This window comes from Leptinotarsa decemlineata, unplaced genomic scaffold, assembly GCF_025532065.1.
Source record: "Leptinotarsa decemlineata unplaced genomic scaffold, Ldec_3_MD MMD2_tig00026336_RagTag_RagTag, whole genome shotgun sequence".
Lineage (NCBI taxonomy): Eukaryota > Metazoa > Arthropoda > Insecta > Coleoptera > Chrysomelidae > Leptinotarsa > Leptinotarsa decemlineata.
Genome location: NW_027412692.1, coordinates 14,050,663 through 14,074,668, shown reverse-complemented (window position 1 = coordinate 14,074,668; position 24,006 = coordinate 14,050,663). Strand labels below are relative to the sequence as shown.

The 24,006-nt window shown below is 36.9% G+C and overlaps 2 protein-coding genes across 3 annotated transcripts in view; one reads left to right on the top strand and one right to left on the bottom strand.

Moving 5' to 3' along the window:
* The window catches only part of LOC111503989 (serine protease Hayan), a 200,153-nt gene that overhangs the window by 133,304 nt on the left and 42,843 nt on the right, over positions 1-24,006 (top strand). The window lies entirely within an intron of this gene.
* Positions 1-24,006, bottom strand: part of LOC111503985 (ATP-binding cassette sub-family C member 10) — a 39,083-nt gene that overhangs the window by 450 nt on the left and 14,627 nt on the right. For both annotated transcript variants that reach the window (XM_074183244.1, XM_023158438.2), the window contains exons 11-19: positions 19,982-20,245; positions 15,052-15,349; positions 13,432-13,702; positions 11,050-11,182; positions 9,966-10,139; positions 8,558-8,764; positions 6,704-6,926; positions 6,190-6,381; positions 2,502-2,745 (exon numbers count right to left, since the gene is read on the bottom strand). In XM_074183244.1, the coding sequence (XP_074039345.1) occupies positions 2,502-2,745; positions 6,190-6,381; positions 6,704-6,926; positions 8,558-8,764; positions 9,966-10,139; positions 11,050-11,182; positions 13,432-13,702; positions 15,052-15,349; positions 19,982-20,245 (2,006 nt within the window). The remainder of the gene's footprint in view (positions 1-2,501; positions 2,746-6,189; positions 6,382-6,703; positions 6,927-8,557; positions 8,765-9,965; positions 10,140-11,049; positions 11,183-13,431; positions 13,703-15,051; positions 15,350-19,981; positions 20,246-24,006) is intronic.

Here is a 24,006-nt window from a genome sequence, read left to right as displayed (position 1 = left end):
ACTATATTTCTAGACTAGGATAGTCGCAAAGTGCGTGACCTAAGCAAACTTACGCTTTTTTGCATTTCAATTATTATTGTGTATTGTTACACTTAACGACATCTAGTGGCGAGTAGTGGTACTATGCACTACCTTTTTCAGCTACCCGCTAGGTGGCATTAGGCGTAATTGAATATTTGGAATTACCGCGTTGGTTCGAGAAAGTTCTGGTTCTAGCTAGTGTATTCCGATCACCTCGAGATGACAGTAATAATTATATATAAAAAGGCTAGCGGCGCAACTGCTAGTTAGTCTGCGTAGGAAAGTCGAAGGAAGCGAAACTGTCTATTGTGAAATAAAGTAACACCCGTCAATAAAAGTATTTTGATTTGACTTATTGTTTTTATGTGTGATTTGTTAGTAAGGAAAAGAAGCGAAAAATCGACAGTGAATGCAGAACTTTCCAAGAAAAATGGAACTTTCAGTATTTTGTGATTTAGTCCAGTAATAAGGCGCTATGTTTAATTTGCAATGAAACCATAGCTGTTCTCAAAGACTATAACATTAAACGACACTATGAATCGAAACATCTTCAAAGTTACTCCAAGTATACAGAAAGTTTGCGGAAGGAAAAATTTGAAGCTTTGAAACGCGGACTCAAATCGCAGCAATCTTTGTTTACCAAAACGAATACTGAACAAGAGTCTGCAACTCGCGCCAGCTTTCGTGAGGCTCTTGAAATCGGAAAACGTGGCAAACCATTCACCGATGGACAAATGATAAAAGAATGCTTGATTGCAGTAGCCGAAGAAATATACCCCGAAAAGGTAAATTTATTCAAAAGTGTCAGTTTGTCAGCAAACACCGTGGCTCGGAGGGTGCAAGACATCGCAGAAAATATATCATCTCAACTGTCTGACAAAAATGGACATCATGAGTGGTTTTCTCTAGCATTGGATGAGTCAACGGATGTGTCAGATACTGCTCAGGTGTTGATTTTTATTCGCGGAGTAGATAAAAGATATGAAGTGTATGAAGAACTTCCTGATATTGATAGTATTCACGGCACGACAACTGGGGCAGATATTTTTAAGGGAGTTGAAAATGCCATTAATAAAAAAAACCTTTGCTGGAGAAATTTGAAATCTATAACAACTGATGGAGGCAAAAATATGTATGGTAAAAATAAAGGAGTGGTTGCACTTGTGTCAAAGGCTGTAGAAAATGATGGTGGTTCAAAACCATTAGTCTTACATTGTATCATTCATCAACAGTCCTTGTGCGGAAAATGTTTGGATGTGTCTGAAGTTCTAAAACCAGTCATATCAGTTGTTAACTTCATCAGATCCACTGGGCTGAATCACCGACAATTCCGCGAGTTTATTCAACAGATTGGAGATAATGATTTACCAAATCATACTGCTGTACGCTGGCTTAGTTGCGGAAAAGTCCTTAAGCGCTTTTTTGAACTTCAAGCAGAGATCGAAATTTTTTTAAATGAGAAGCAGCGCCCTTTTGCCGATTTAGAAAATAGTGAATGGATGTGGAAGTTAACCTTCTATGTCGATTTGACAAATCATATGAACGGACTGAATTTGAGATTGCAAGGAGAAAATCAGCCTATCTCTGATTTATACACCAATATCAAATCCTTCAGGCAGGAAATGATACTATTTCAATCTCAATTACGTAAAAAATATTTCACACATGTGAAATATTCAGCCACACTACAGAGACTGAATTTCCCGTCAATTTTGCAATCGAAACTTTGAGTGCTTTGAAGATAAATTTTGATACTCGTTTTTCAGATTTTGATGTCATTGCGAATGAAATTAAGCTTTTTCAAAATCCTTTTGATTCTGACATTGAAACCCTGGCTCCGGAAGTCCAAATGAAAATTATTGATTTACGGTGCAGTGATATGCTCAAGAACAAATATCAAAATTCATCTTTGTTGGAATTTTATAAGAGTCTTCCACTGGAACAATTTGATAATTTGCATAAGTTTGCTCGTGGGTCGTTTTCTGTTTTTGGTACTTGTGTGAGAAAACGTTTTCCAAGATGAAGTACACAAAGAATCTTTACAGATCTCAATTAACCGATGAGCATCTTAAATCTCTTTTGATAATTGGTACAAGTAAAATTGATCCACAACTACAAAGTATTGTCGGTGGAAAATCACAATTACATAAATCTCATTAGTGTTTTTGTTTTACTGTGATTCATTTCAATTATTTGTTAGTTATTAATATGCTTAAACTTAGATACTTGAGTTAAGTTTTCTTTGTCATCATTTCTGTCGTTAAGTTTTATCTTGCAAGTAAATAAAACCGAGTAATTATCATTCTGTGTTTTCTCCTTCAACTTATCACAGCAATAGTAACAACAATTAGGTAATCATTGGCTGTCGCGGGCCAGATTGATGACACTGGCGGGCCGGATTTGGCCGTAGTTTGGAGACCCCTGTTCTAGAGTGTCGGTACAAAATAATAAATACTTCAATATTTTTTCATGATACCTACTTTGGCATTATGTAACACAGCTCTAGCTAAACAGAGGAGCTGTTTCTGTCCGCTAGAAAAGTTAACCCCTTCTCCGTCAACTTTATGGTCCATGCCACCCATTTTCTCAATGGCGTGTAACAGATTGACTTTACCGAGAGCTCCCCACATTTCATTTTCCCTGAATTCTCCCAGCGGGTCCAGATTTTCACCAATAGTTCCGCTGAATAGAAACGGATCTTGAGGTATGCAAAACATTCTTGATCTAAGATAAGAAGAATAATACATTATGACTTAGTTATACAGTATATCAGTATAGAAAATTGAGGCCTCATTTTACATTATAGCTTACTTTTAGAATGTATCACGTTTGACAACAGGCTTTTAGATGCCTTCCTATGTTTACACATAAGTAATACTAGGAATTTATTCGATCACGCTCATTATGTAAGGCATGGTTGGTCAAAAGGCATCCAAAAACATTATCATGGCTGTAACATGTATCGAGAGAGTGTTTTTGTTCTAACGAAGGAAAATTATTTCGTTAGATTCATTCTCAAGACATCACGTAATACAGTCAAGTCACTATTCATGAAATTTTCAGCATGTCATTAGATCATCGGAAATGAAAGTCAATATATAGTTGAATATCATCCGCAGAGGCAAGAATCTTATCTTTTGTTGAAACTGTCTGAATAACAATTGTATAAATGATAAATAACACTGGAACCCAAATAGATCCCTGAGGTATATTCAAAGTCGTTTTTCTCAAGTATGACTCTTGATGAAAAAGTGATTGAAATGAAATAATATAACTCGGATTTCATGACAATTTCAAATCTGTCGCTAATTATGTACAACTATAGTAATTATTCTGGCGGAAAGTAGGAAAAGGTGCAGATTATGATGTAGTAGCCGAATTTTGAGATTTTCAGGAAAGCTTCAAAATAAAGTGAGCAATAAAAAATTTTGTGCGGACACAAAAAGAATTCAAGAAATGACATTTTAGGGACCTCAAACAGACCTCAATAAAAGTAAAAAATTCAGTATATTTTTCATTGTTTTTATTTTATTATTCGAGTTTATTATGGTAACTATATTGTTCTTGAAAAAATACTGCAACATGTGCAATCAGCCAGAGGAAATATAATTAAAAAACAATTTAAAGTAAAACAACTTTCTGTGAATATTGTCCTTTCATTCAGGATTCTGTAGGTTGAAGGTATTGAAGTTCTGAAAAAAAATAAGACTGACAGTTTTCGAGTTTTTTTCGATTCGGCAACGTCTGAAATTTTACTATCAGTTGAGCAACTTACAAAATGAAATGTTACTAGTTTCATTGCTGTTGAACGCATTTCAGCGGGAACTTCAACGTTGTTATGTTGGATATATAAAATTACCAAAAATGACGCCATTCTCTTCTTAACGTGAACAGCCTATACCTAACTTAACCTATCTTATGGAGATGGAGTGACATTTTGTGATGTTCGCTCCAACTTCGGAAGAGGAATGAAATACTCTGAAAGAATTCCGATTTTCAATTCTGGAATATCATCGACTTTAGATCAATGATGGTCACTATCTTGCGCTGACGAGTGGCTGATGAGCCCGAAACCGGTCTGCAAGTGTGCCCGTTCCAAAATTAAGGGTTGACCCTTTCAGTTGTATTGCCAATTGCATATGCAGGAAATTTTCTGTGAAGATTCCTGCACTGACGCCTGTCGGATATAACCCAACACCCTTCGTGATATTAGCCAGGGGAGTAGTTGTTTTCTGATAGGCATCAGTCCATTTAACCTACCGTGTAGGTATATCGAGACTGACTTAAACGTTTGAAGTTCATTTGCTTTAGATTTAACTTGACCTAACCTAACCCAACTTAACCTCACCTAACCCAACTTAACCCAACCTAACCTTAAAATATAATTACTCATGATCTGGCAACGGGGCTACATACTTTGAATCACCATGATCAAATGGTCAAAAATACTGACTGCGCATATAAGCAAAACTAAAAAAAATTTGGCTCTTCTTTGGCACCCCAAAAAAAATAATAATACAAAAAAATTGGAATCAGTACAAAGTATGGCCTCCACGCTGGTTTGTTACGGCCCTACATCTATCGTGCATCGACAAAATGAGATTGTCAATGTCTTGTTGAGGTACATTCGCCCATTCAGCGATTAAAAGCTCTCTCAATTGAAACGTTGTGTGAATGTTCCCCATATGCGGAGTAATTGTTCGTTGAAGCATGTCCCACACATGCTCGATGGGATTCAGGTCCGGTGATTGTGCTGGCCATGGATTCGTTGGTGAGCCAGTCAGTCACTAGACGCGCGACATGTGGACGAGCATTATCGTGCATTAGGTGGAAGTTTTCACCAACAGCACCAGCAAACGGACGAACGATAGGTAGAAGAATGGTGTCGAGGTACTGTCGAGCTGTGAGGGAGCGATTTGGAAAAACGAGATCGGTTCTGCCGCCGATCATGATTCCGCCCCATAGCATTACTGTACCACCTCTGTATGTGTGGAATTCCTGGACGTGTCTCAAACGTTCATTATTTCCAGGTCGTCTCCACAGTCTTACTCGACGAGAATCTGGATGAAATCCAAATCTGGATTCGTCTGTAAACAAAACTGTGGCCCAATCATTTGCATCCCAGTTTTGATGTTCTTGACACCACTCTAATCTTCTACCGCGCATGCCTCTCGACAAAGGTGGACATCTAAGTGGCCTTCTGTTGAGGAGATCTGCTTCATGCAGTCGATTTCTGACAGTATCACGACCAATGGTTACCTGGTGCGTCTGCTGCAACACGTTAACCAACTCAGGTGCTGTGATTGTCGGTTGTCTTCTCGCGGTTAAGACCAAAAATCGGTCTTGAACTGCAGTTGTAGCGCGTCCTCGCCCTGGATGTTGTTCGGCTGGACTGCCAGTTTCACGGAAACGCCGCCACAATCGACTGATAACACTTTGGGAGACCCCCAAACGAAGAGCTACATCATTTTGTCGCATGCCACCTTGAAGAAGCCCTACAGCACTATTCATCTCAGCCAATGGTAAGTGATGGCGTTCCATGTTAAAGCACAATATTTCCAGTTTAATTGCTGAGCAAGAACTGCATAGAATGTACAAACTCGACACTTTCAGATTATTCATTTTAGCCGAAAACCAACAGTTTGTAAAAAACTTGATGAAAGATTAGTTACCGTTTTTGCAGACTTTGTTCAACCATAGAAATCTACAGGGTGGTCGAGTGTACCAATTTAATCGAAATTAAACGACCTCATGCATTTATTTTTATGATATTTAGTATGTTATAAAAATATCCCTAGACTTTTCCGATGTGTATATTTGTATTTTTATTTGGATTCCAATTTTTTTCCAATTTTTGTAAGTTTTCGTAAGGATAGCATTTTTTAAAGCTTCATTTACACAGTACTATACCAAACATACGTACTTTTAGCAGCCGAATGGCAGTGTGAGTACAATCCAGAAACAGACTAAATTCATAAAATTTGTTGTGGTCTGTTTCTTACCTACTGAAGCATATATTTCCTTGAAATTTGTTTTATTGCTTTCGCGCAAAAATTTTTCATTGCTAACTTCATTTTAAAGCATTCTGAAGCTATCCTGAAAATTCCATCAAAATCGGCTACTACACTACACTCATTCTACACCTTCACTGGAAAGTATGCTACTCACCTCAAAGATGAAATGAATATTCTTTTAATATCCACACTATCTATACATATGACTCCTGAAGAAATTTCAGTGAGTCGGAATAACGCAGCAACAATTGAACTTTTTCCAGCACCTGTACGTCCTACTACCCCAATTTTTTCACAAGGTCTCGTTTCAAAAGATATTTCTTTCAAAGATGGAACAAGATGGTCTCTGAAATTGAAAATATTGAGAATGACTTGGTGTCTTATGCTCACTAACATTGAATAAATGCTACAACTTAGAACAGTCTCCCCGATATACAGAATCGTTTTTTTGTAGCTTGGGATCAGCTTCACTATCTCGGAAATGGTACTACCTACAACATTCGTTAAATTAGACAGCCGCTACACGTCCACCCACCTCGACGAGGAAATGGAAACTTGCGATCTGAAAAACTTTCCATCGTGATCAACCTTGTAATTATTACCGTTTCCGAGATAGCAACAGTCGGAACAGCTGAAAAAGTGGCTAGAAAAAAGGAATACTGACTGACCTATACTTCAGAACGACCTTCTTGAAAGCAATCACCCCCTGACTGGGCCAAGCAAATGGGGGATCAATCACGAAATATCCACTTTCTGATACTATTTCATCAATGTACTGATTGACTCGTTCCACGGCTATCATTTCTCGCTCCGTTTCTGTGAAGGAACTAACTACACCACTCAAAGCACCCGTTATAGACAATGCGTAAGATATGGCCAAACCAATTAATCCTGAGGAAGAAAATTTTAAATTAATATTGAATTACACATACTAGATGGGTTAAAAAGTTGGTAGGCTAACACAGAGATGGCGCTATTAGTATTGAAGCCATATGATTTTTAGTCAACCCTAACCTCCAAAGGACACGTGGAGTTGATGGAACAAGCTGAGGCTCTGAAGATATCGGAGGAACGTGTTGGACATATTGTGCATGAATATTTGGGTGTGCTAAAGCTCTGTTCGAAATGGGTGCTGCGCGAACTCATAATCGATCAAAAACAACAAAGTATTGAGGGACTGCCAATAGGATCGCCACTTTCACCAGTCATAGCGAACATATATATGGAGTGGTTTCAAACTCTGGCCGTTGAAGAAGCCCACAAGAAACCTCGAGTGTGGTTGAGATATGTTGACGACACCTTTATAATATGGAACCATGGGAATACTGAAATAGACGCCTTCCTGAAACACATCAACAGCGTGAGACCTTCCGTCACTTTCACAATGGAGAAGGAAATCCACAACGAATTGCCATTCTTAGACGTTTTGGTGAAGAGGACCGACACTAAGTGGGAAACATCTGTATACCGAAAACTCAAACTCATACGGGACACTATCTGAACCACGAATCCAACCACGAACAATCAACTAAAAAAGGAATCATCAAGACTCTATTAGACCGTGATTTCGGGCTCTGTAACACGAAGGAAGGTCTCGAGAAGGAACTAGACATCATCAAAAATGATCTTCAACGGAATGGCTACTCCAAAGCGATGGTAGAAAAGACCTTGGCTAAAAGACAGCAGGAGCCTCGCAAGGAAGAGAAGCCGTCACAACCACCGCTTGCACTTCCCTACATCAGAGGATTATCAGAGAGGATAAGAAGAATTGGTTCCAAGTACAACATCAGAACCTGCTTCAGATCCGGTAACACTATCCGTAGCAGCCTCACGAAAACCAGGCCACCAAACGCGGACTGCGATTCCAAGAATTGTATTCACCGGATACCCTGTGAGTGCGGAAAATCCTATATTGGTGAAAGTAAGAGGCCATTGAATGTTCGCATTGCCGAGTACAAGAAACACACACAGCGAGGGGAAACCAGCAAATCAGGAATAGCAGACCATGTTTTGAGATCTTGCACAGAGAGGAACATTGGTTTAGGAGAAAATTCAAGGAAGCCGCATACATGTTGTCCAACAACGTATTCAGCCAAGCTAGCGTAGAAATACGCAACATATGGAAACCCATCATCAAGCGAAAAATGGCCAACTCCCGCCAAACGGTCATCTCCCACGGAACCAGCGAAGCGGATTTTACTATTATTTCATTTCAGGTTTATTTTGCTTAATATAATTGTTATTTTCAGCTATTCATCTTTAATTCTTCTTTTTTAGTTGTTTCAAGGATTTCAAATCATTTTATATATTGGACAATGGAAGTCCGAACTAGTGAAATTCATCATGAAACATTGTCAATCACCTTCAAACAAACATTATTTTTTTCTATGTTAGCCCACGAACTTGCACAGTACATCCAGTTGAGAGGTTTGAGAAATTATTATCTTCTTGAGAAATTATGACACTTTGAGGTTTCTGTAATATCATCATCAAAAAAACTGAAACACTAGAAAAATACATGCCTGGATCAGCAATATCATACTGATGCTGAATTACCGCTATGAAGCTCACTCCCATAACTACAGCCACGCCTATGAATTGCAATCTCAGTCCAAGCCATCTTGACGCTGCGTGACTGGCAAACTGGGCCTTGATGTTGGCATCAACATTATCTTGATTATCACGCTTGAATCTTTGGCTCGCTCGCATTGCCCGGATTGTTGTGAGTCCTGCATTATTATTATTAAATATATTTATTCATTATAATAAAAGAGTTAACCCATTTACAATACATTTAAAATTACAACAAAGCCATAGTTTGTGCTGTGATTTGGTACTTTGAATAATTCAACATTTTCCGAGTTGTTCTGATTAAGTACAAAATTTCTGAACAAGAAATATCATTATTGACCAGTTCAAAAAGTGTCATTAGGTCGGATCTAACTCTTCGATTTTGTAATATTGGCCTATGTAGAAATGCCAAAATATTCTTTCAGCTATATTCACCAATTTGCAGATTTAATCTATAAGCTTCATGTTTCAGAAATTTGTTTTGAACAGCTTCCTGGGTATCTTTAGGGGCTTGTTAATATAGAGCCCACACTACACATGCATACTGCAGAGCTCAACCTGCAGACCACGGCTCAAAAACCCAAAACCGGCGAATGATTTGTTACAAAATTTTTGTCGTAGAATACAAATTTCGAACAGATAAATTTCTATTTGAAAATCACGAGTATCATGCTCCTCCATATAATCCTAAAATTTTCACGACCATTTGAAAGCTACCAACAGAGGCCATTGGATTAGTGGAAGAGATCTCATCTAGTGGTCTGCACGCTCACCAGATTTTACTCCTATAGATAATACTTGACCTAATTATGAGGAAGATCTGAAAAACTGAATTAGAGATGTCTTTCTCAAATCTACACCGGCAGTTCTTGAAGTTGCCTGCTCAACAGCAGTTTTGCCTTGCTTCAAGGCATCTGTGACTTGTGGGAGAGAACAGTTTGAAAATATGCCCTAATATCACGGAGATTTATTTGTAAATGTTGAATCTCTTCATTATTGTCTTACTACAAGTTTTAGTTTATAATCAACTTGCCTTCAATTTCAAAAAAACTGTGGAAACACATGTTGAATCTGATATCGCCAAATTCAGAATGAAATTGAAACAAAAATGTGTTCTTGATCATGATGGCGACATCATCATCATCATCATTTGATTATTTCGAAAGACATCCCAAATATATTTAATGATAAATCATGATAAACAATCCAAAAGTTCAGTTGCTTCTTCACCTTTCAGAATGTTTCTGAAATTTCATACCGACAAATACTTGTTCAAAGAATGAGATGCATTTTATCCATTTCCATTAATTTTGTATGAGAGAAAACCAAAATGTGATATCAAGATTGTTCAACAATTACCTTGCAACGTTTCGTTGAAGTGACTGTAAACAGGAGATAGAGTGACACTGGATATCCTTTTCAGTTCTCTGGAAGTCAGTCGATAGTGATTCATCAGCCAACTGTACACAGGAATGAGTGGGACCAAAATTAGACATATCCAAGGTAATCCGTAAATCGTTATCACGAGGGAACCTGAAACCGAATCATTGTTACATCAACTTGAACTATTCGTATTGAGGGGTAAAACTGGAATATCTGGCGTAGGATAAATCCAGAAAAAGCACTTTTCCAAACATTACAACTGCAATATACTATTTTCCACGTGTGATTCATCAACCAAGTTGGCGTCTTCAGCAGATGAAGAAAACTAATTTTCAACTCTGAAATTAGACTCTATATCTAACAGACTACACTTTCACTTCTCAATACATGTGGAATATTACAAAAAAAATTGAATGTTTAAATTTCACGGGCTTCCTACATTCGATTAGCGATTTTTCATGTTGCTACATTCGTTTCGTCGAGGGCGGAGTACTAAGGGAGCTGATAGGTTAGGTGTAGTACCAAGGGGGCCGAGGGGCGGAGTTCCACGCTTGAATCGATACGATACTCGTTCCATCCTGCGTTGATGACGTCACACGTTTCCCCCATAAGAAAATACATGGGATTTTGCGCTCGTTCCCTCCTTGTTCATCTACTAACATATATTTACAGTTTCAACTGTTTAGCACGTTTAGTTTGTTGAAAGGCACAGAAGTTAGAAGTGTGTTGCGTGTTCCGCGATTTTCTGCTGTCAAAAAAATGAACCCGCTCACTCGTCATTGTTTTTTGACCAAAAACAACACAATCATGCCTCAGTCACAGTATTTACCAGATTTGGGCCCTGGCGACTTTTTCTTGTTCCCAAGATTGGAGACACCCATGAAAGGACGGCGTGTATCAAAAACTGAAAGTTGAACCTGTTAGATATAGAGACCAATTTTAGAGTTGAGAGTAAGTTTTCTTCATCTCCCAACTACGCCAACTTGGTTGAAGAATCTCCCATCGAGAAGACGTAATATATAGTCACCGGCCATGACTCAGTCCGGTAGCTGTAACTTACCCAGAAGGCTGAAAAATTGAGCCAGCAGAATGTTTAATATAAATGGCAAGGAGTCATCTACAGTATAAGTATCACTGGAGAATCTGTTCAAAATCCGTCCTGTTGGAGTGATGTCAAAGAAAGTGCATCGAGCCTGAAAAACGATATAAAAGTTTTCCCTTAAAACTGAAAACGAGAAATGGATAGACGGCGTTTTGGTAAAGTTTTTCATTTGGGTATATAATATATGTATATCTTTTTTCTTCACCTCTCTCCAAATTATTTTTTGTTTGTTCATCGTTTCTCAAATTATAACTTTATAGATATAAGCACCTCTATTATTTCTTTGTCTCAACATACTTAGTTAACCCTGTTATTATCAGCATAAAACTCTGCCTCCTGTCTTTCAAACCAGCTAGTAACTGTTTTTTTCAATGTTTCATTATGATCCTCAGGAAATTCCTCAAGTGTTGGAAAAAGATGAAAATCTGTGTCATTGCTTTTCGAGCTTGAAAACCGTGGATTTTTGGAATTTCTTCCTGACGTTTCGCTGGCGCGAGTGGCTAGCTTTTTCAGAGGTTTAACCATCATGGCTTGCTGTCCGATGACTACCCTTTAGGCTTCATGAAGCGTATTTATGCCTTGACAGGTAATCAGTTGTATTTGTACCTGTATTTGTACCTGCACTTGAACCTGGAACATTAACAATCTTGCTGCCTGTTTTCCTTTTCGTTATTCTCGAATTCCTTAAAATGGGGTTCCATATTTGATTGAGGTTCAGCGCTTCTTCTTTTCTGTTAAAATTCTCCGTGTGTTTGTGGATCTCTATTGCCTCCCGTACCAGTCGGCTATGGTATCCCTGATTGGAGGCAATTAGTTCTGTGTTTTCAAACAAAATTCTGTGGTCTCCTTCACTCAGTGCGTGTTCTGCCACAGCTGACTTGTTTGTTTGGCCTAGGCTGCAGTTCCTTTTATGCTCTTTTAGTCTTGTTCCCATGGATCGTTAGGTGGTTCCGATATGTACCTTTCCATAAGTGCACAAAATGCGATAGACCCCTGCTGCTGATAATGGGCCTCTTTTGTCTTTAGCCGACCTGAGGCTTTGTTGTATCTTCTTCGTGGGTTTGAAGACTGTTTCGATGTCGTGTTTATCTAATATTTTTCCAATTCTATCCGTGACCCTAAGGACAAACGGTAGATATGCGCGTGTAACCATCTGATCCTTTTTCGCTTTCTGAACCGTGTTGCCTTTCGGTCTCATGGCTCTTCTGGTCTCGGAGGCACTGTATCCATTCGATCTCAAGGTTACTTCCAGGTAATTCAGTTCCCTCTCCAGATGTTCTGGTACAGTGCCTCCAAGACCAGAAGAGCCATGAGACCAAAGGGCAACACGGTTCAGAAAAAGAAAAAGGATCAGATGGTTGCACGCGCATATCTACTGTTTGTCCCTAGGGTCACGGATAGAATTGGAAAAATATTAGATAAACACGACATCGAAACAGTCTTCAAACCCACGAGGAAGATACAACAAAGCCTCAGGTCGGCTAAAGACAAAAGAGACTCATTATCAGCAGCAGGGGTCTATCGCATTTCGTGCACTTGTAGAAAGGTATATATCGGAACCACCAAACGATCCATGGGAACAAGAGTGAAAGAGCATAAAAGGAGCTGCAGCCTAGGCCAAACAAACAAGTCAGCTGTGGCAGACCACGCACTGAGTGAAGAAGACCACAGAATTTTGTTTGAAAACACAGAACTAATTGCATCTAACCAGGGATACCATAGCCGACTGGTACGGGAGGCAATAGAGATCCACAAACAAACGGATAATTTTAACAGAAAAGAAGAAGTGGTGAACCTCAATCAAATATGAAACCCCATTTTAAGGAATTCGAGAATAACGAAAAGGAAAACAGGCAGCAAGATTGTTAATGTTCCAGGTTCAAGTGCAGGTACAAATACAGGTACAAATACAACTGATTACCTGTCAAGGCAACAATACGCTTTACGAAGCCTAAAAGGTAGTCATCGGACAGCAGGCCATGATGGTTAAAACTCTGAAGAAGCTAGCCACTCGCGCCAGCGAAACGTCAGGAAGAAATTCCAAAAATCCACAGCTTACAAACTCGAAAATCAATGACACTGAAAACCTCAGCCGTGAAAGTCTAAACCATTTTGTCAGATGAAAATCTGATGAAGCTAAATCAGGGTTATATGTTGGAGTATCCAGTAATTCCAAAGAAACTTCACCAATTGCGTCTTTGTTTTCGCCAAAACAAGTCCGAGAATTGTTGTGAAGCAGAACAACTCCGCTAGAGAGCAGTCCTAGCTGGCGTTATTGAATAGCCCACTTCACGATCGTCGGGATTATTTATTAATGCGACAATAAAATATATTGCTCACCTTCATAATCGATTTCAACAACAGCTTGTGAAATTTTTCGGCAGCCACCACCCCTCCATAAGCAAAAATGAACGATCGAATTAAGGTGAATAACGTGTTGACACAAGCGAATTCAACGTATACTTTCAAATATGAATTAATGTCGTGATCTGTCATAACACTGCTGGTAAATAGTAAGGTATCTTGTTGATCAACCTGAAGGCCCGAATAAGTTGTATTGGTTGAATTTGTGGAATTATTACCAGCATTTGTAACCCATCGAGCCAGCCACCTGAAAAAGTAATACATAAAATTGGTAGTTTGCAAAATACAGATACAGAATCTTTGTTAAAGCTATTTTTCGGGTTTGTTAGCCATGGCCTGCAGGTTTTACCTGACGTTTCGTCTACAACTGTGGCATACACTGTCAAAGCAACGAAAGAAATGCTCTATAGTTGATTTTCAAAAGCAGTGCAGTAGTAAAAGTTCATTATCTATGCAAAAATATTACAGGATACATTGCGACGTCGAGGTAATGAAGGAGATGACATCTCCCCTAAGTAATACGCCATCTATGGGATCGACAGCTAATTCAATCCTCGAATATCAAAGATAAACTCTCCAAGGCGGTCAGTTGCAAAGCCAAGATTCGACATCAACCGCCGATGAGATTCGTTCCTTGTCTTTCACTGCAGCTTTCACTGCAAGGCAACACGTTGAAAACCAGAGACCATTCACAAACACACTCATGATTCAAAACCAGACAGCGTTGTCATAGGTCTCGTCAGTATGGCATCACTGACGAGACCTATGACTGGTCGAAACAGGGCTGCCTGTTGTTGAATCATAAATGTGTTGTGCTTGGGCTCTGGCATTCTCTCTCGGATTGTATTTCCCGTCCAAATTTGGTTTCTCTATATCCATTCTCTCTGAAAGTGAATACCAGATGATTAGGGTTTTCGGGGATACTCTCAGGCCCCCAAATAACGTTTCAATCATCCCTCTCTTTTGATTGATAGAACTCAGAGGTATTATCCAAGACTATCTAAGGAGGTGATAGAAATTCAGAGTCACAGAGACAACTGAAAGGAAAAGTGAATTAACATAAATGAAGTCTGGCTACCTCCACTGAATTGTGCAAGTATGAGGCCAATTAGAAACGGAGCCACGCCCATTGTCGATTGAGAAAACCAAAGATCCTCACCATAAAGTATGTAGAATATGTTGCGAGAACAAGTGGAGCATTTTTCTTCGATAATGTCTGCAGTAGTAGACTAAACTTTAGATGTGAAACCTGCAGATCACGGTCAACAGACCGAGGAAATAGCTGTCTCACAATTGGCTTCGATTTGAAAGTGTTCTTTGATCAATTGCAAATAGAGAATCATCTGCGCTGTAATCAAAAGAGTTCAAAATCCTAGACGGAGAATTCGTTCGTCGCGGAGATGTTCCAGCATTGCAGAGAACTTCTTAAGAAACGTTAACATAAGTGCATGTTTAAAAATGGAAATAAACATTAGATTTGAGTCCATGATTTTTCATAAAAAATAATTCTAGTATAACCTTGGAAAGTGGTAAAATAGCCTAATTTCTGAATGAAATTTCAGAGCAATCACCGTGTATATCTCTTATATAACTCACCAGTCAGTCATATTCCTAGAAACTTGCATCAAAGTAATGGATACAAGAATGAGACAGCTGATCAAATGTCCAATTCCTTTCCAGTAAGACGCAAAAACTTTAAATTCCAAACTTCCCTTCTCACTGAATTCTTCCTGTAAAATGCTGTCCCTATCTTCGGTATTTCCCTGAATTAAAAATTTTCCACTATCCCTGAATGAATTCGATATCGAAAAGGAACTGGATTGAATACTGTCTTCCAATTCCAAATCAATTGGTAGAGTGTCATCGATCTTACCCAAGACATCAGCCGGCTTTCCTAAAATTCATATTTTATAAATGTCATGCAAACACCAAAATATAGCTGGTAAATTTTAATTTTTTTGATTCTAAAGCCTTATCTATTTTAAAATAGGGAGTTTCCAAAGATAAATGAGCGTCTCAAAGGCTGTCTGCTACAATACTAAGCTTTGACATTGACAGTCAAATGAGAAATCGCTTTCAGAATCTTGCTACAGCTTTCACTTCAAAAAGGGCGACTAGATGATGTCAGAGCATTGCATTCATAATCTATTACCATAGCAACCTGCCAGATACCTCATTAGTGATACCAGGCCGGATAATGAAAATTGTTGTTGCTGTTATTATTATTATTATTTATTATTTGTTCAATTACAATGAAGTAAAATGCCCAGATGAGCGTAGAACATGTCAGTGTAATAAATATACAGTTAAAAACATTTAAAAATTGAAATCAATTAAATGTGAGACATTTTAGCAGGTAAAATCTGAAGGGATGGTATCTTTAAAATATTCATCAGTTGAGTGGTATGCTCTATTTAGAAGAAAGTTTTTAAGTTTATTTTTGAGTGTTGTTTTAGAGAGGCTTTTTAGTGCATTTGGAAGTTTGTTATAGATTTTTATTAGAGTATACGGTATATTTTTCTGAATATAAGTAAAATTAGGAATATTAGTAACCAAATCTGCTTTATTTCTTGTTGGGTAGATGTGTGCTTTATCAAAGTCGTTAAAAAGCTTTGGATTGCTTTTAATAAAGATTATGCTGTCAAGAATATACTGACTGTATAGGGTCAGTACTTTCTTTTCTATGAATAAAGGTTCACAGCTATCAGTTTGTTTGGATTTATAAATAATTCTAAGGCAACGTTTTTGAAGTGAAAAAATTTTTTTAACGTTCACAGATGCACCCCAAAAAATTAAGCTGTATTTAAGTCTTGAGTGGACTTGTGCATAATAGACAGACATTGACGCTTGAACATTTATTGTTTTAGTGATGACTCTTAGGGCATAGCAATGCCTTGCAACATTTTCTGACAAAGTATCCAGATGAGATTTCCAATCCAGTCTAAAATCTAGCTCAATTCCCAGGAATTTTGAACTTTTACTAGTTGTTATTGTTGATTTACCATCCGAAAAAGAATAATCATTTTCAGCTGACTGTGAGAATTTGATTGCCTGTGTTTTATTAGGGTTCAGCTTTAGGTGATTTTGTGCAAACCAAGCTTCCAGGGTACTTAAAGCATCGAACACATTTCTTTCCAAGTCATCTCCATTTTGTTCTTCAAGGATAACGGTTGTGTCATCAGCAAATTGTATAGTGTTTAAGTTGTTGTCCATTTGTAGTTCATTGGTATAGAGAATGTACAGCAATGGACCTAGAATTGATCCTTGTGGTACCCCTCTAATTATTGTTAGTTCAGTTATCATGTAATGAAACGAAAAAATGGAGTATATAAGCCAAAATATGGAATTTTCAATCTCGTTCGGCAGTAGCCTACTAAGTTTTTGTCTAATATTTTTCCAAAATGATTTTATCTTTACAGCAACAGGCTGAAACAGTTGTTTCCCAGTGGCTCTTAGACTGAAATCAAATCGGGAATGATCAGAATAGTACTCATCTACTTATCTTTCGATTTTCATGGAATTATTTTCCAATGTGCTTTCAAAATTCAGACCAATGTTTTGATAAGTAGAAAACACCAGAACTATATTACGATTCCAAAATAGTAGGCACTGAATTCTCAAAAATGACTGACGTTTTTGCCTAAATCTGTCTCTTACAGTGGCGTACTGAAATTATACTAAACAGATGACGAAAAATGATGATAAAATATATACAGTGTCACCGATAAAGTCCGCATCAAATGGGAAACTTTTTTATTTATCGTTTTATGTGAAATTTGATTTTGGCAGTAGATTTTGCTTAAGAAATGATGTCAAATGGCGTCTACAAAATAGGTCACGTGATTTCCTTAACCTGTCAAAATTGACATTTAAAAAAAGAAACATCGAAAAATGACATTATTCTCCAAAATATCCAAAAATATCAAAGGATAAAAACATTTTCTTTTGTAATTTTATACCCACACACCAAGTTTCAAACCCATAATAAGTATTTTATATTTTCACTATTTTTCCGCACTCCTGCTTTTTCTACTTATCAAAATTTAAGCACACCTGTACTAAATCATTTATTTTAACTAAACTCGTCACCGAATTTCTTTTTTTGTAATATAATAATATTTTAAGAGCCTCTTTGATGTTAAAAACAAATTTTGAAAAATAAAAGTTGTCAAACTTGATGCAAAGATCATCTAGTTTCAACGGGGCTTTCAAAACTATACAGTACTTGAGTTTTTTAATGAGCAAATGGCCTCACAATATGAATTAGAACAAAACGGAACATTAGGAAACATCATTTCGTGATTCTTGAAGCCCATTCAATAAAAGAAAAAAACTCATAGTATTTACATTTACCTACTCCGCTAACAACACTAATTTAAAAAAACTGGGTAGGCTGTGAAAAAATATGAAACTACATAATGTGTTTTAGAAAACGTCACTGTCACTGAATAAATTAATGCCCGTTAGTTCAATGTAATGTATGAAAATTAAAATAATATGTTATCTTTACAAGAAAAAATTGAAATTGTGCTAATTTGTGGTGAAAACACATTGCATCGACAAGTGGCTGATATTTTTAACGCAAGACATCCTGGTAGACATGTACAGCAATCCACTGTGGGTAGGATTTTAAAAAAATTTAAACTAACTGGTTCAGTTGGAAATACTTTTAAAAAACGTCATAATCCATTACGCAATAATGATGAGGTTCAGTTGGCTGTCTGCCTGGATGTTATCGAACAGGGAAAATCAAGTATTACCAATATTGTAGATAGAACTGGCGTTAAAAGAGAAAGCGTAAGAGCAATTTTACATAAAAATAAATTCAAACCCTACGAACCCAAATTTATAAATACCTTAAAGGACTAGATTTCTCTTTCTGGTACCAAGGAGAAGTAGAATTAAACAGAAAATTTCCTTACAAAATCCTATGGACCGACGAAGCTACCTTCACATCGAACGGCGTAGTCAGTTCCCAGAATTGTAGGTGGTGGGCTCAGGAAAATCCTCATTTTGTGATAGAATGTCGGGACCAATATTCATTTAAAACAAATGTGTGGTGCGGTGTTTTAAATAATCAGGTAATGGGACCATTCTTTTTTAGACACAATTTAACATCTCAGGATTATTTGCAATTTCTAAATACTGAGATCAGTGATATAGTGGACAATATGCCGGTTGAAATAAGACACAGTCTGTGGTATCAATGTGACGGGGCTCCTATTCATAGTTCAAGACAAGTCAAAGAGAAACTATTAGAAATGTTTAGGGGCAAAGTTATTGGGCGAAATATGGAGCAAATATGGCCGCCTAGGTCGCCAGATTTAACCACACTAGATTTTTTCTTGTGGGGTTACTTAAAACAAATCGTTTATAAACAAAGACCTTTTCGTGACGTGAATCACCTAGAAACTGTTATTAGAAACTCTATTTTAAACATAAACCCTGTGAGTATCAGCAACTCAATAAAAGATGTATCAAGAAGGACAATTATCTGCATAGAACGCGATGGAAGACATACAGAAATGTAGTGCATTTAATGTCGTGAGTCTTTTTTTCGTGTTTTTTTGCTATTAGGTATAGGTACATGTTTATTTTCAGTTCCTTTTAATTAAGATTAAATTCCACTTCTATTTTTTGTTAAAAAAACAATAAACACTCTAAGATATTGTTTCCTAATGTTCCGTTTTGTTCTAATTCATATTGTGAGGCCATTTGCTCATTAAAAAACTCAAGTACTGTATAGTTTCGAAAGCCCCGTTGAAACTAGATGAACTTTGCATCAAGTTTGACAACTTTTATTTTTCAAAATTTGTTTTTAACATCAAAGAGGCTCTTAAAATATTATTATATTACAAAAAAAGAAATTCGGTGACGAGTTTAGTTAAAATAAATGATTTAGTACAGGTGTGCTTAAATTTTGATAAGTAGAAAAAGCAGGAGTGCGGAAAAATAGTGAAAATATAAAATACTTATTATGGGTTTGAAACTTGGTGTGTGGGTATAAAATTACAAAAGAAAATGTTTTTATCCTTTGATATTTTTGGATATTTTGGAGAATAATGTCATTTTTCGATGTTTCTTTTTTTAAATGTCAATTTTGACAGGTTAAGGAAATCACGTGACCTATTTTGTAGACGCCATTTGACATCATTTCTTAAGCAAAATCTACTGCCAAAATCAAATTTCACATAAAACGATAAATAAAAAAGTTTCCCATTTGATGCGGACTTTATCGGTGACACTGTAGAATCACAACCTTGACCACAATTTTTTTTGTTTTAATGCAATAATATTTCTGAGAATCCAGTGCCAACTATTATGGAGTTGTACTATAGATCACTTTCTCTTGACATTTTGCCAACAGTAAAACACACGTCCTGATGTCTGTAGTTCTGGTGGGTGAGTTGTTTTCACTGGATTTGAACTAGTGTTATGAGATACAAACTCGTGAAATGATGCAAACTGGATTCATAATAAATTTGAGTTATCAGCATTCATTGTTCCGTACAAAGCATTTACTAACCTATCATTTTGAAAGTGCCATTTTCTAATAGTCCAATTCTATCAGCACGAATTAAAAACCTCAAGTGGTGTGTGCATATTACTATTGTTTTATCTCTGAGTAACCCCATGATGCAGTGCTGAAAGATATGCTTTGCCACTTTGACATCAACAGCTGAGAGGATATCATCCAAAAGATAAACCGACTTATCTTGATAAACAGCTCGAGCTAACGCTACACGAGCTTTTTGACCTCCTGATAACGTGTTTCCACTGTCTCCAATACCTGAAACATCAAATATAACGAGTGATACATAACAAGATGAATAACGAGTGAAATATGAGATAGAATTGGCTGATACTTGATGAAAATCCATAACATATTCAAGGAACCCATTCTTGTTAGATTTTCACTGAATTGTTTACAGAACCAGAACACGTGTTCCATTATACAATAGCTTCCTTACGCGTGTTCATACTAACTGAATTCTACCTAATTTGTGCCTTATATAATACCTATTACAATTCGAATTATATTACCTTCTACCTACTTAAAAACAATAGTTTTACCAGAGTCAGAACTAATTAAAAACTCAAACATTATAACAGAAATTTTACCAACACATTAAATAGACATGTAATAAACTAAACTAATTTACTCATTAGAAAACAATTTTAACAGAGGAAAAAAATTCGTAGTTGAATTCATATCCCTCTGCCAAAAGATGGTTTGCAGATGGAAAATTGCTCTTCATATTGAAGAAACTACTCCTATGCTCTTTCATTCTTTCGGAAACGGTTCTTCCCGTCTGACCAATATAATGTTTTGGATAAGATCCACAAGTCAAATACAGTAGAATCCGGATATAACGACCTTCAAGGGACAGGATACTCTATGTCGTATTAACCGGATGACTCACAAAACGGATTCATTTTGTGGTAGTAAAGTGTACATTAGTTCATTAGTCTTTCATTTGGCTGTTCGGATTGCTGATCGATAGGTGAATAAAACATTTTATAGGAATCACATATGCTTTATTTTAATAATTCTCAAATATCCTCATGTACAAGCATATGTACTTTCATTGTTTACTGTAATACAAAGAGACAACATACATACGCAATGCACGAAAAAACTGTGTTACTAACGTAGACAGTCTGTTATTTGAGTTTGTTTTTTGACAAACTTTTGTTTGGTAGTAAGAATTTCGAACATTATGAATTCGCGACATCATTGTTTTCATAACATCACCATCCAAGTTAGTCCGAACCAACACATTGAGGGTTTCCGCAGCTTTCAGAGCTTTAGACACACTCAAGGTTGGATAAATCTTCTCTAGTTCGTCACCATTGCAGTCATTATCTTTGCTATTTGCGTCGTTGGCAATTATATTGTCCATAATATTTTCATCAGATGGTTCCTCACAAGTAGCGATAGCCTTATGCAAATGCTCATAAGTAGAAGTCCTTACACGTTTGCATTTCAAAACATTGGCATGAACCAGCGACTCGATCTTATCTTCATTCTTTTTAATTGTGGATATTGTAGAATGCGATACGCCAAACTTCTTTGCGATGGCTGAATGGTCAAAACAACTCAACTTTCAAAAAGGGAAATTAATTCTGGAGTTCCACAAGGTTCTGTGTTAGGTCCCATTCTTTTCTTATTACATATTTATGACCTCACCAAGCTTAATATTTCACCTTATTTGCAGATGACACTACCATACTTTGGAATAATAAAAAAGCTTGCGAGTTGCACAAAATAATCTCTGCCGACTTGAAAAAAGTTAAAGATTGGTGTGGTTCAAACATTTTATCTTTCAACTTAACTAAAACAAATTTATTATCATTTAGATGCTCAATCAACGAACTTTCTTTTGAAGACAGATCACTGGAATCTAAACTAAACACTATATTTCTAGGAGTTTTCATTGACCAGAATTTAAAATTTGTGCATCATGTTAAAGAACTCACTAGAAAAGTCTCCTCTGGCTGTTATGCGGTTGGAGTAATTTATAAATAATTGGCGTTCACCACTGCAAAGATGGCGTACTTTGTCCTCATAGATTCTCACTTACACTACGGAATACCGTTTTGGGGAGCATGCAGTCCTACTTCATTCGAAAGTTTACTAATTTTACAGAAAAGGGCAATAAGGTATATAGGAAACCTTAAACCAAGAGACTCCTGTAGAACCTTCTTAAAAAAACATAATATTCTAACGGGAACTGCATTATTTATACTGGAATCTGTGTGTTTAATAAATAAGTGTATATTAAATTTTGCTTCATCCTCTTCCCATTATAACACCCGAGAAACTGTAGACACACTCTGAAACTCACTGTGCCAAGCAAAAACATTACCAGAGACTCCATATTTTACAACGGTGGAAAAATGTACAATCATTTGCCTATGGACATAAGATCAGTCAATATAAATGACTTCCAATTCAGGAAGTTAGTCAAATAATTTCTATCTTATACACCCTATTATACTTTGGATGGATATTTTAACGATAGTTTTTGACTTACTCACGCATATTTTTATCTTTACTTATCAAGTAGCTCTTAAGTTGTTAGTTTTTATGTCTACTCTTTTATAAACTTGACTTTTACTCTCTTATACATACATATCTTTTATATCCTCCATTTAAACATAGTTTGTACCCATGCACCATTTATATTTTTATTTTAATTTCAGTTGGTATGTATTGCAATTTTTTAAGTATGTACTACCCTAGCTTTGTCTACAAGATTATGTCTTATGATAATAAAGCATATTATTATTATTATCATTATTATTATTATTGTTAGTAGTACCTCTCAATAGAGGCACCTAAGAAGAGGGAGTGCGCCGAGGTATTGGTGCGCAGATTGTGTAAATAAAACATTGCGCGACGTTTTATCCGGATGGATTATCATAAAAAACAGTCGCTATAAGCGGTTGGTCGCTTAAACCGGAGTCGCAATGAACGATATATTTTCTCAATAACTAAATATGAAACTAAACTTGAGAAAACATATCCGCTGTAAACGGATAGTCGTTATATGCGGAGTCGTTATATATGAATTCTACTGTAATATACTCGTGATCTATCTAAAATGAAGTTTTGTCGTTATTGTTTCAAATAACTTTGCTGAATTATATAGCGTCTTCCAACAGGGAATTCCAAACACGACGACAGCCATCTTACTGAAGCTACATCTCTCAAATTAGCTGTCATTTATGCAGTTTGTTCTATCAAATCACCATGGACGGATATAGCATTCAACAACACGTACAAATGATAAAATTGTTTTATCAAAATTAGTGTTTCGTTAGTGCAACGTACCGCGCGCTTCGTTCATTTATGGTCGCCATAATCGTCCCACCGAGAGGAATATTCGCAATGTGATGGATGTGGCCGTTTTCTATGAGAGGCAGGCGGGGCGTCACTCACAAGAACTCGGCCTGTCGCAGACCACAATTTGGCGAATTTTGCGTCGTGACTTGGGTCTGCATCCGTACAAAATTCAACTGACCCAGGAACTGACGATAAACGACCATATACAACGACGTGGGCTCGCTGAATGGGTTCTGGAGCAGTTGGCAACTGGCCCTAATTTTCATCGAAAAATCATCTTCAGCGATGAGGCTCACTTCTGGATGAATGAGTACTTGAAAAAACAAAATTGTCGAAGTTGGGACAATACCAATCCACATGAGTTCCAAAAGCGCCACTGCATGCCGAAAAAGTCATTGTTTGGTGTGGATTTTGGGCTTGGTACATATTTCCTTGAGAACGACGTAGGCCAGGCCACCAAGATCGTGCGATTTGATCCTATTGGACTTTTTCTTGTGACGTTGTCTTAAGTTGCAGTTATACGCAAATAAACCACAAACCACAGAGGTCTAATGAAATACCCTATATGAAGCACAAATTAGGTACATTTCAGTAAGTGAAACACGTGTTTCGGTTTTGTAAACTTTTACTTAAACAACTGAAATTTTGCAACCAAAATGTTTCTTTGAATATTAATTGGTTTTTTTAAGCCTTGGGTAGGG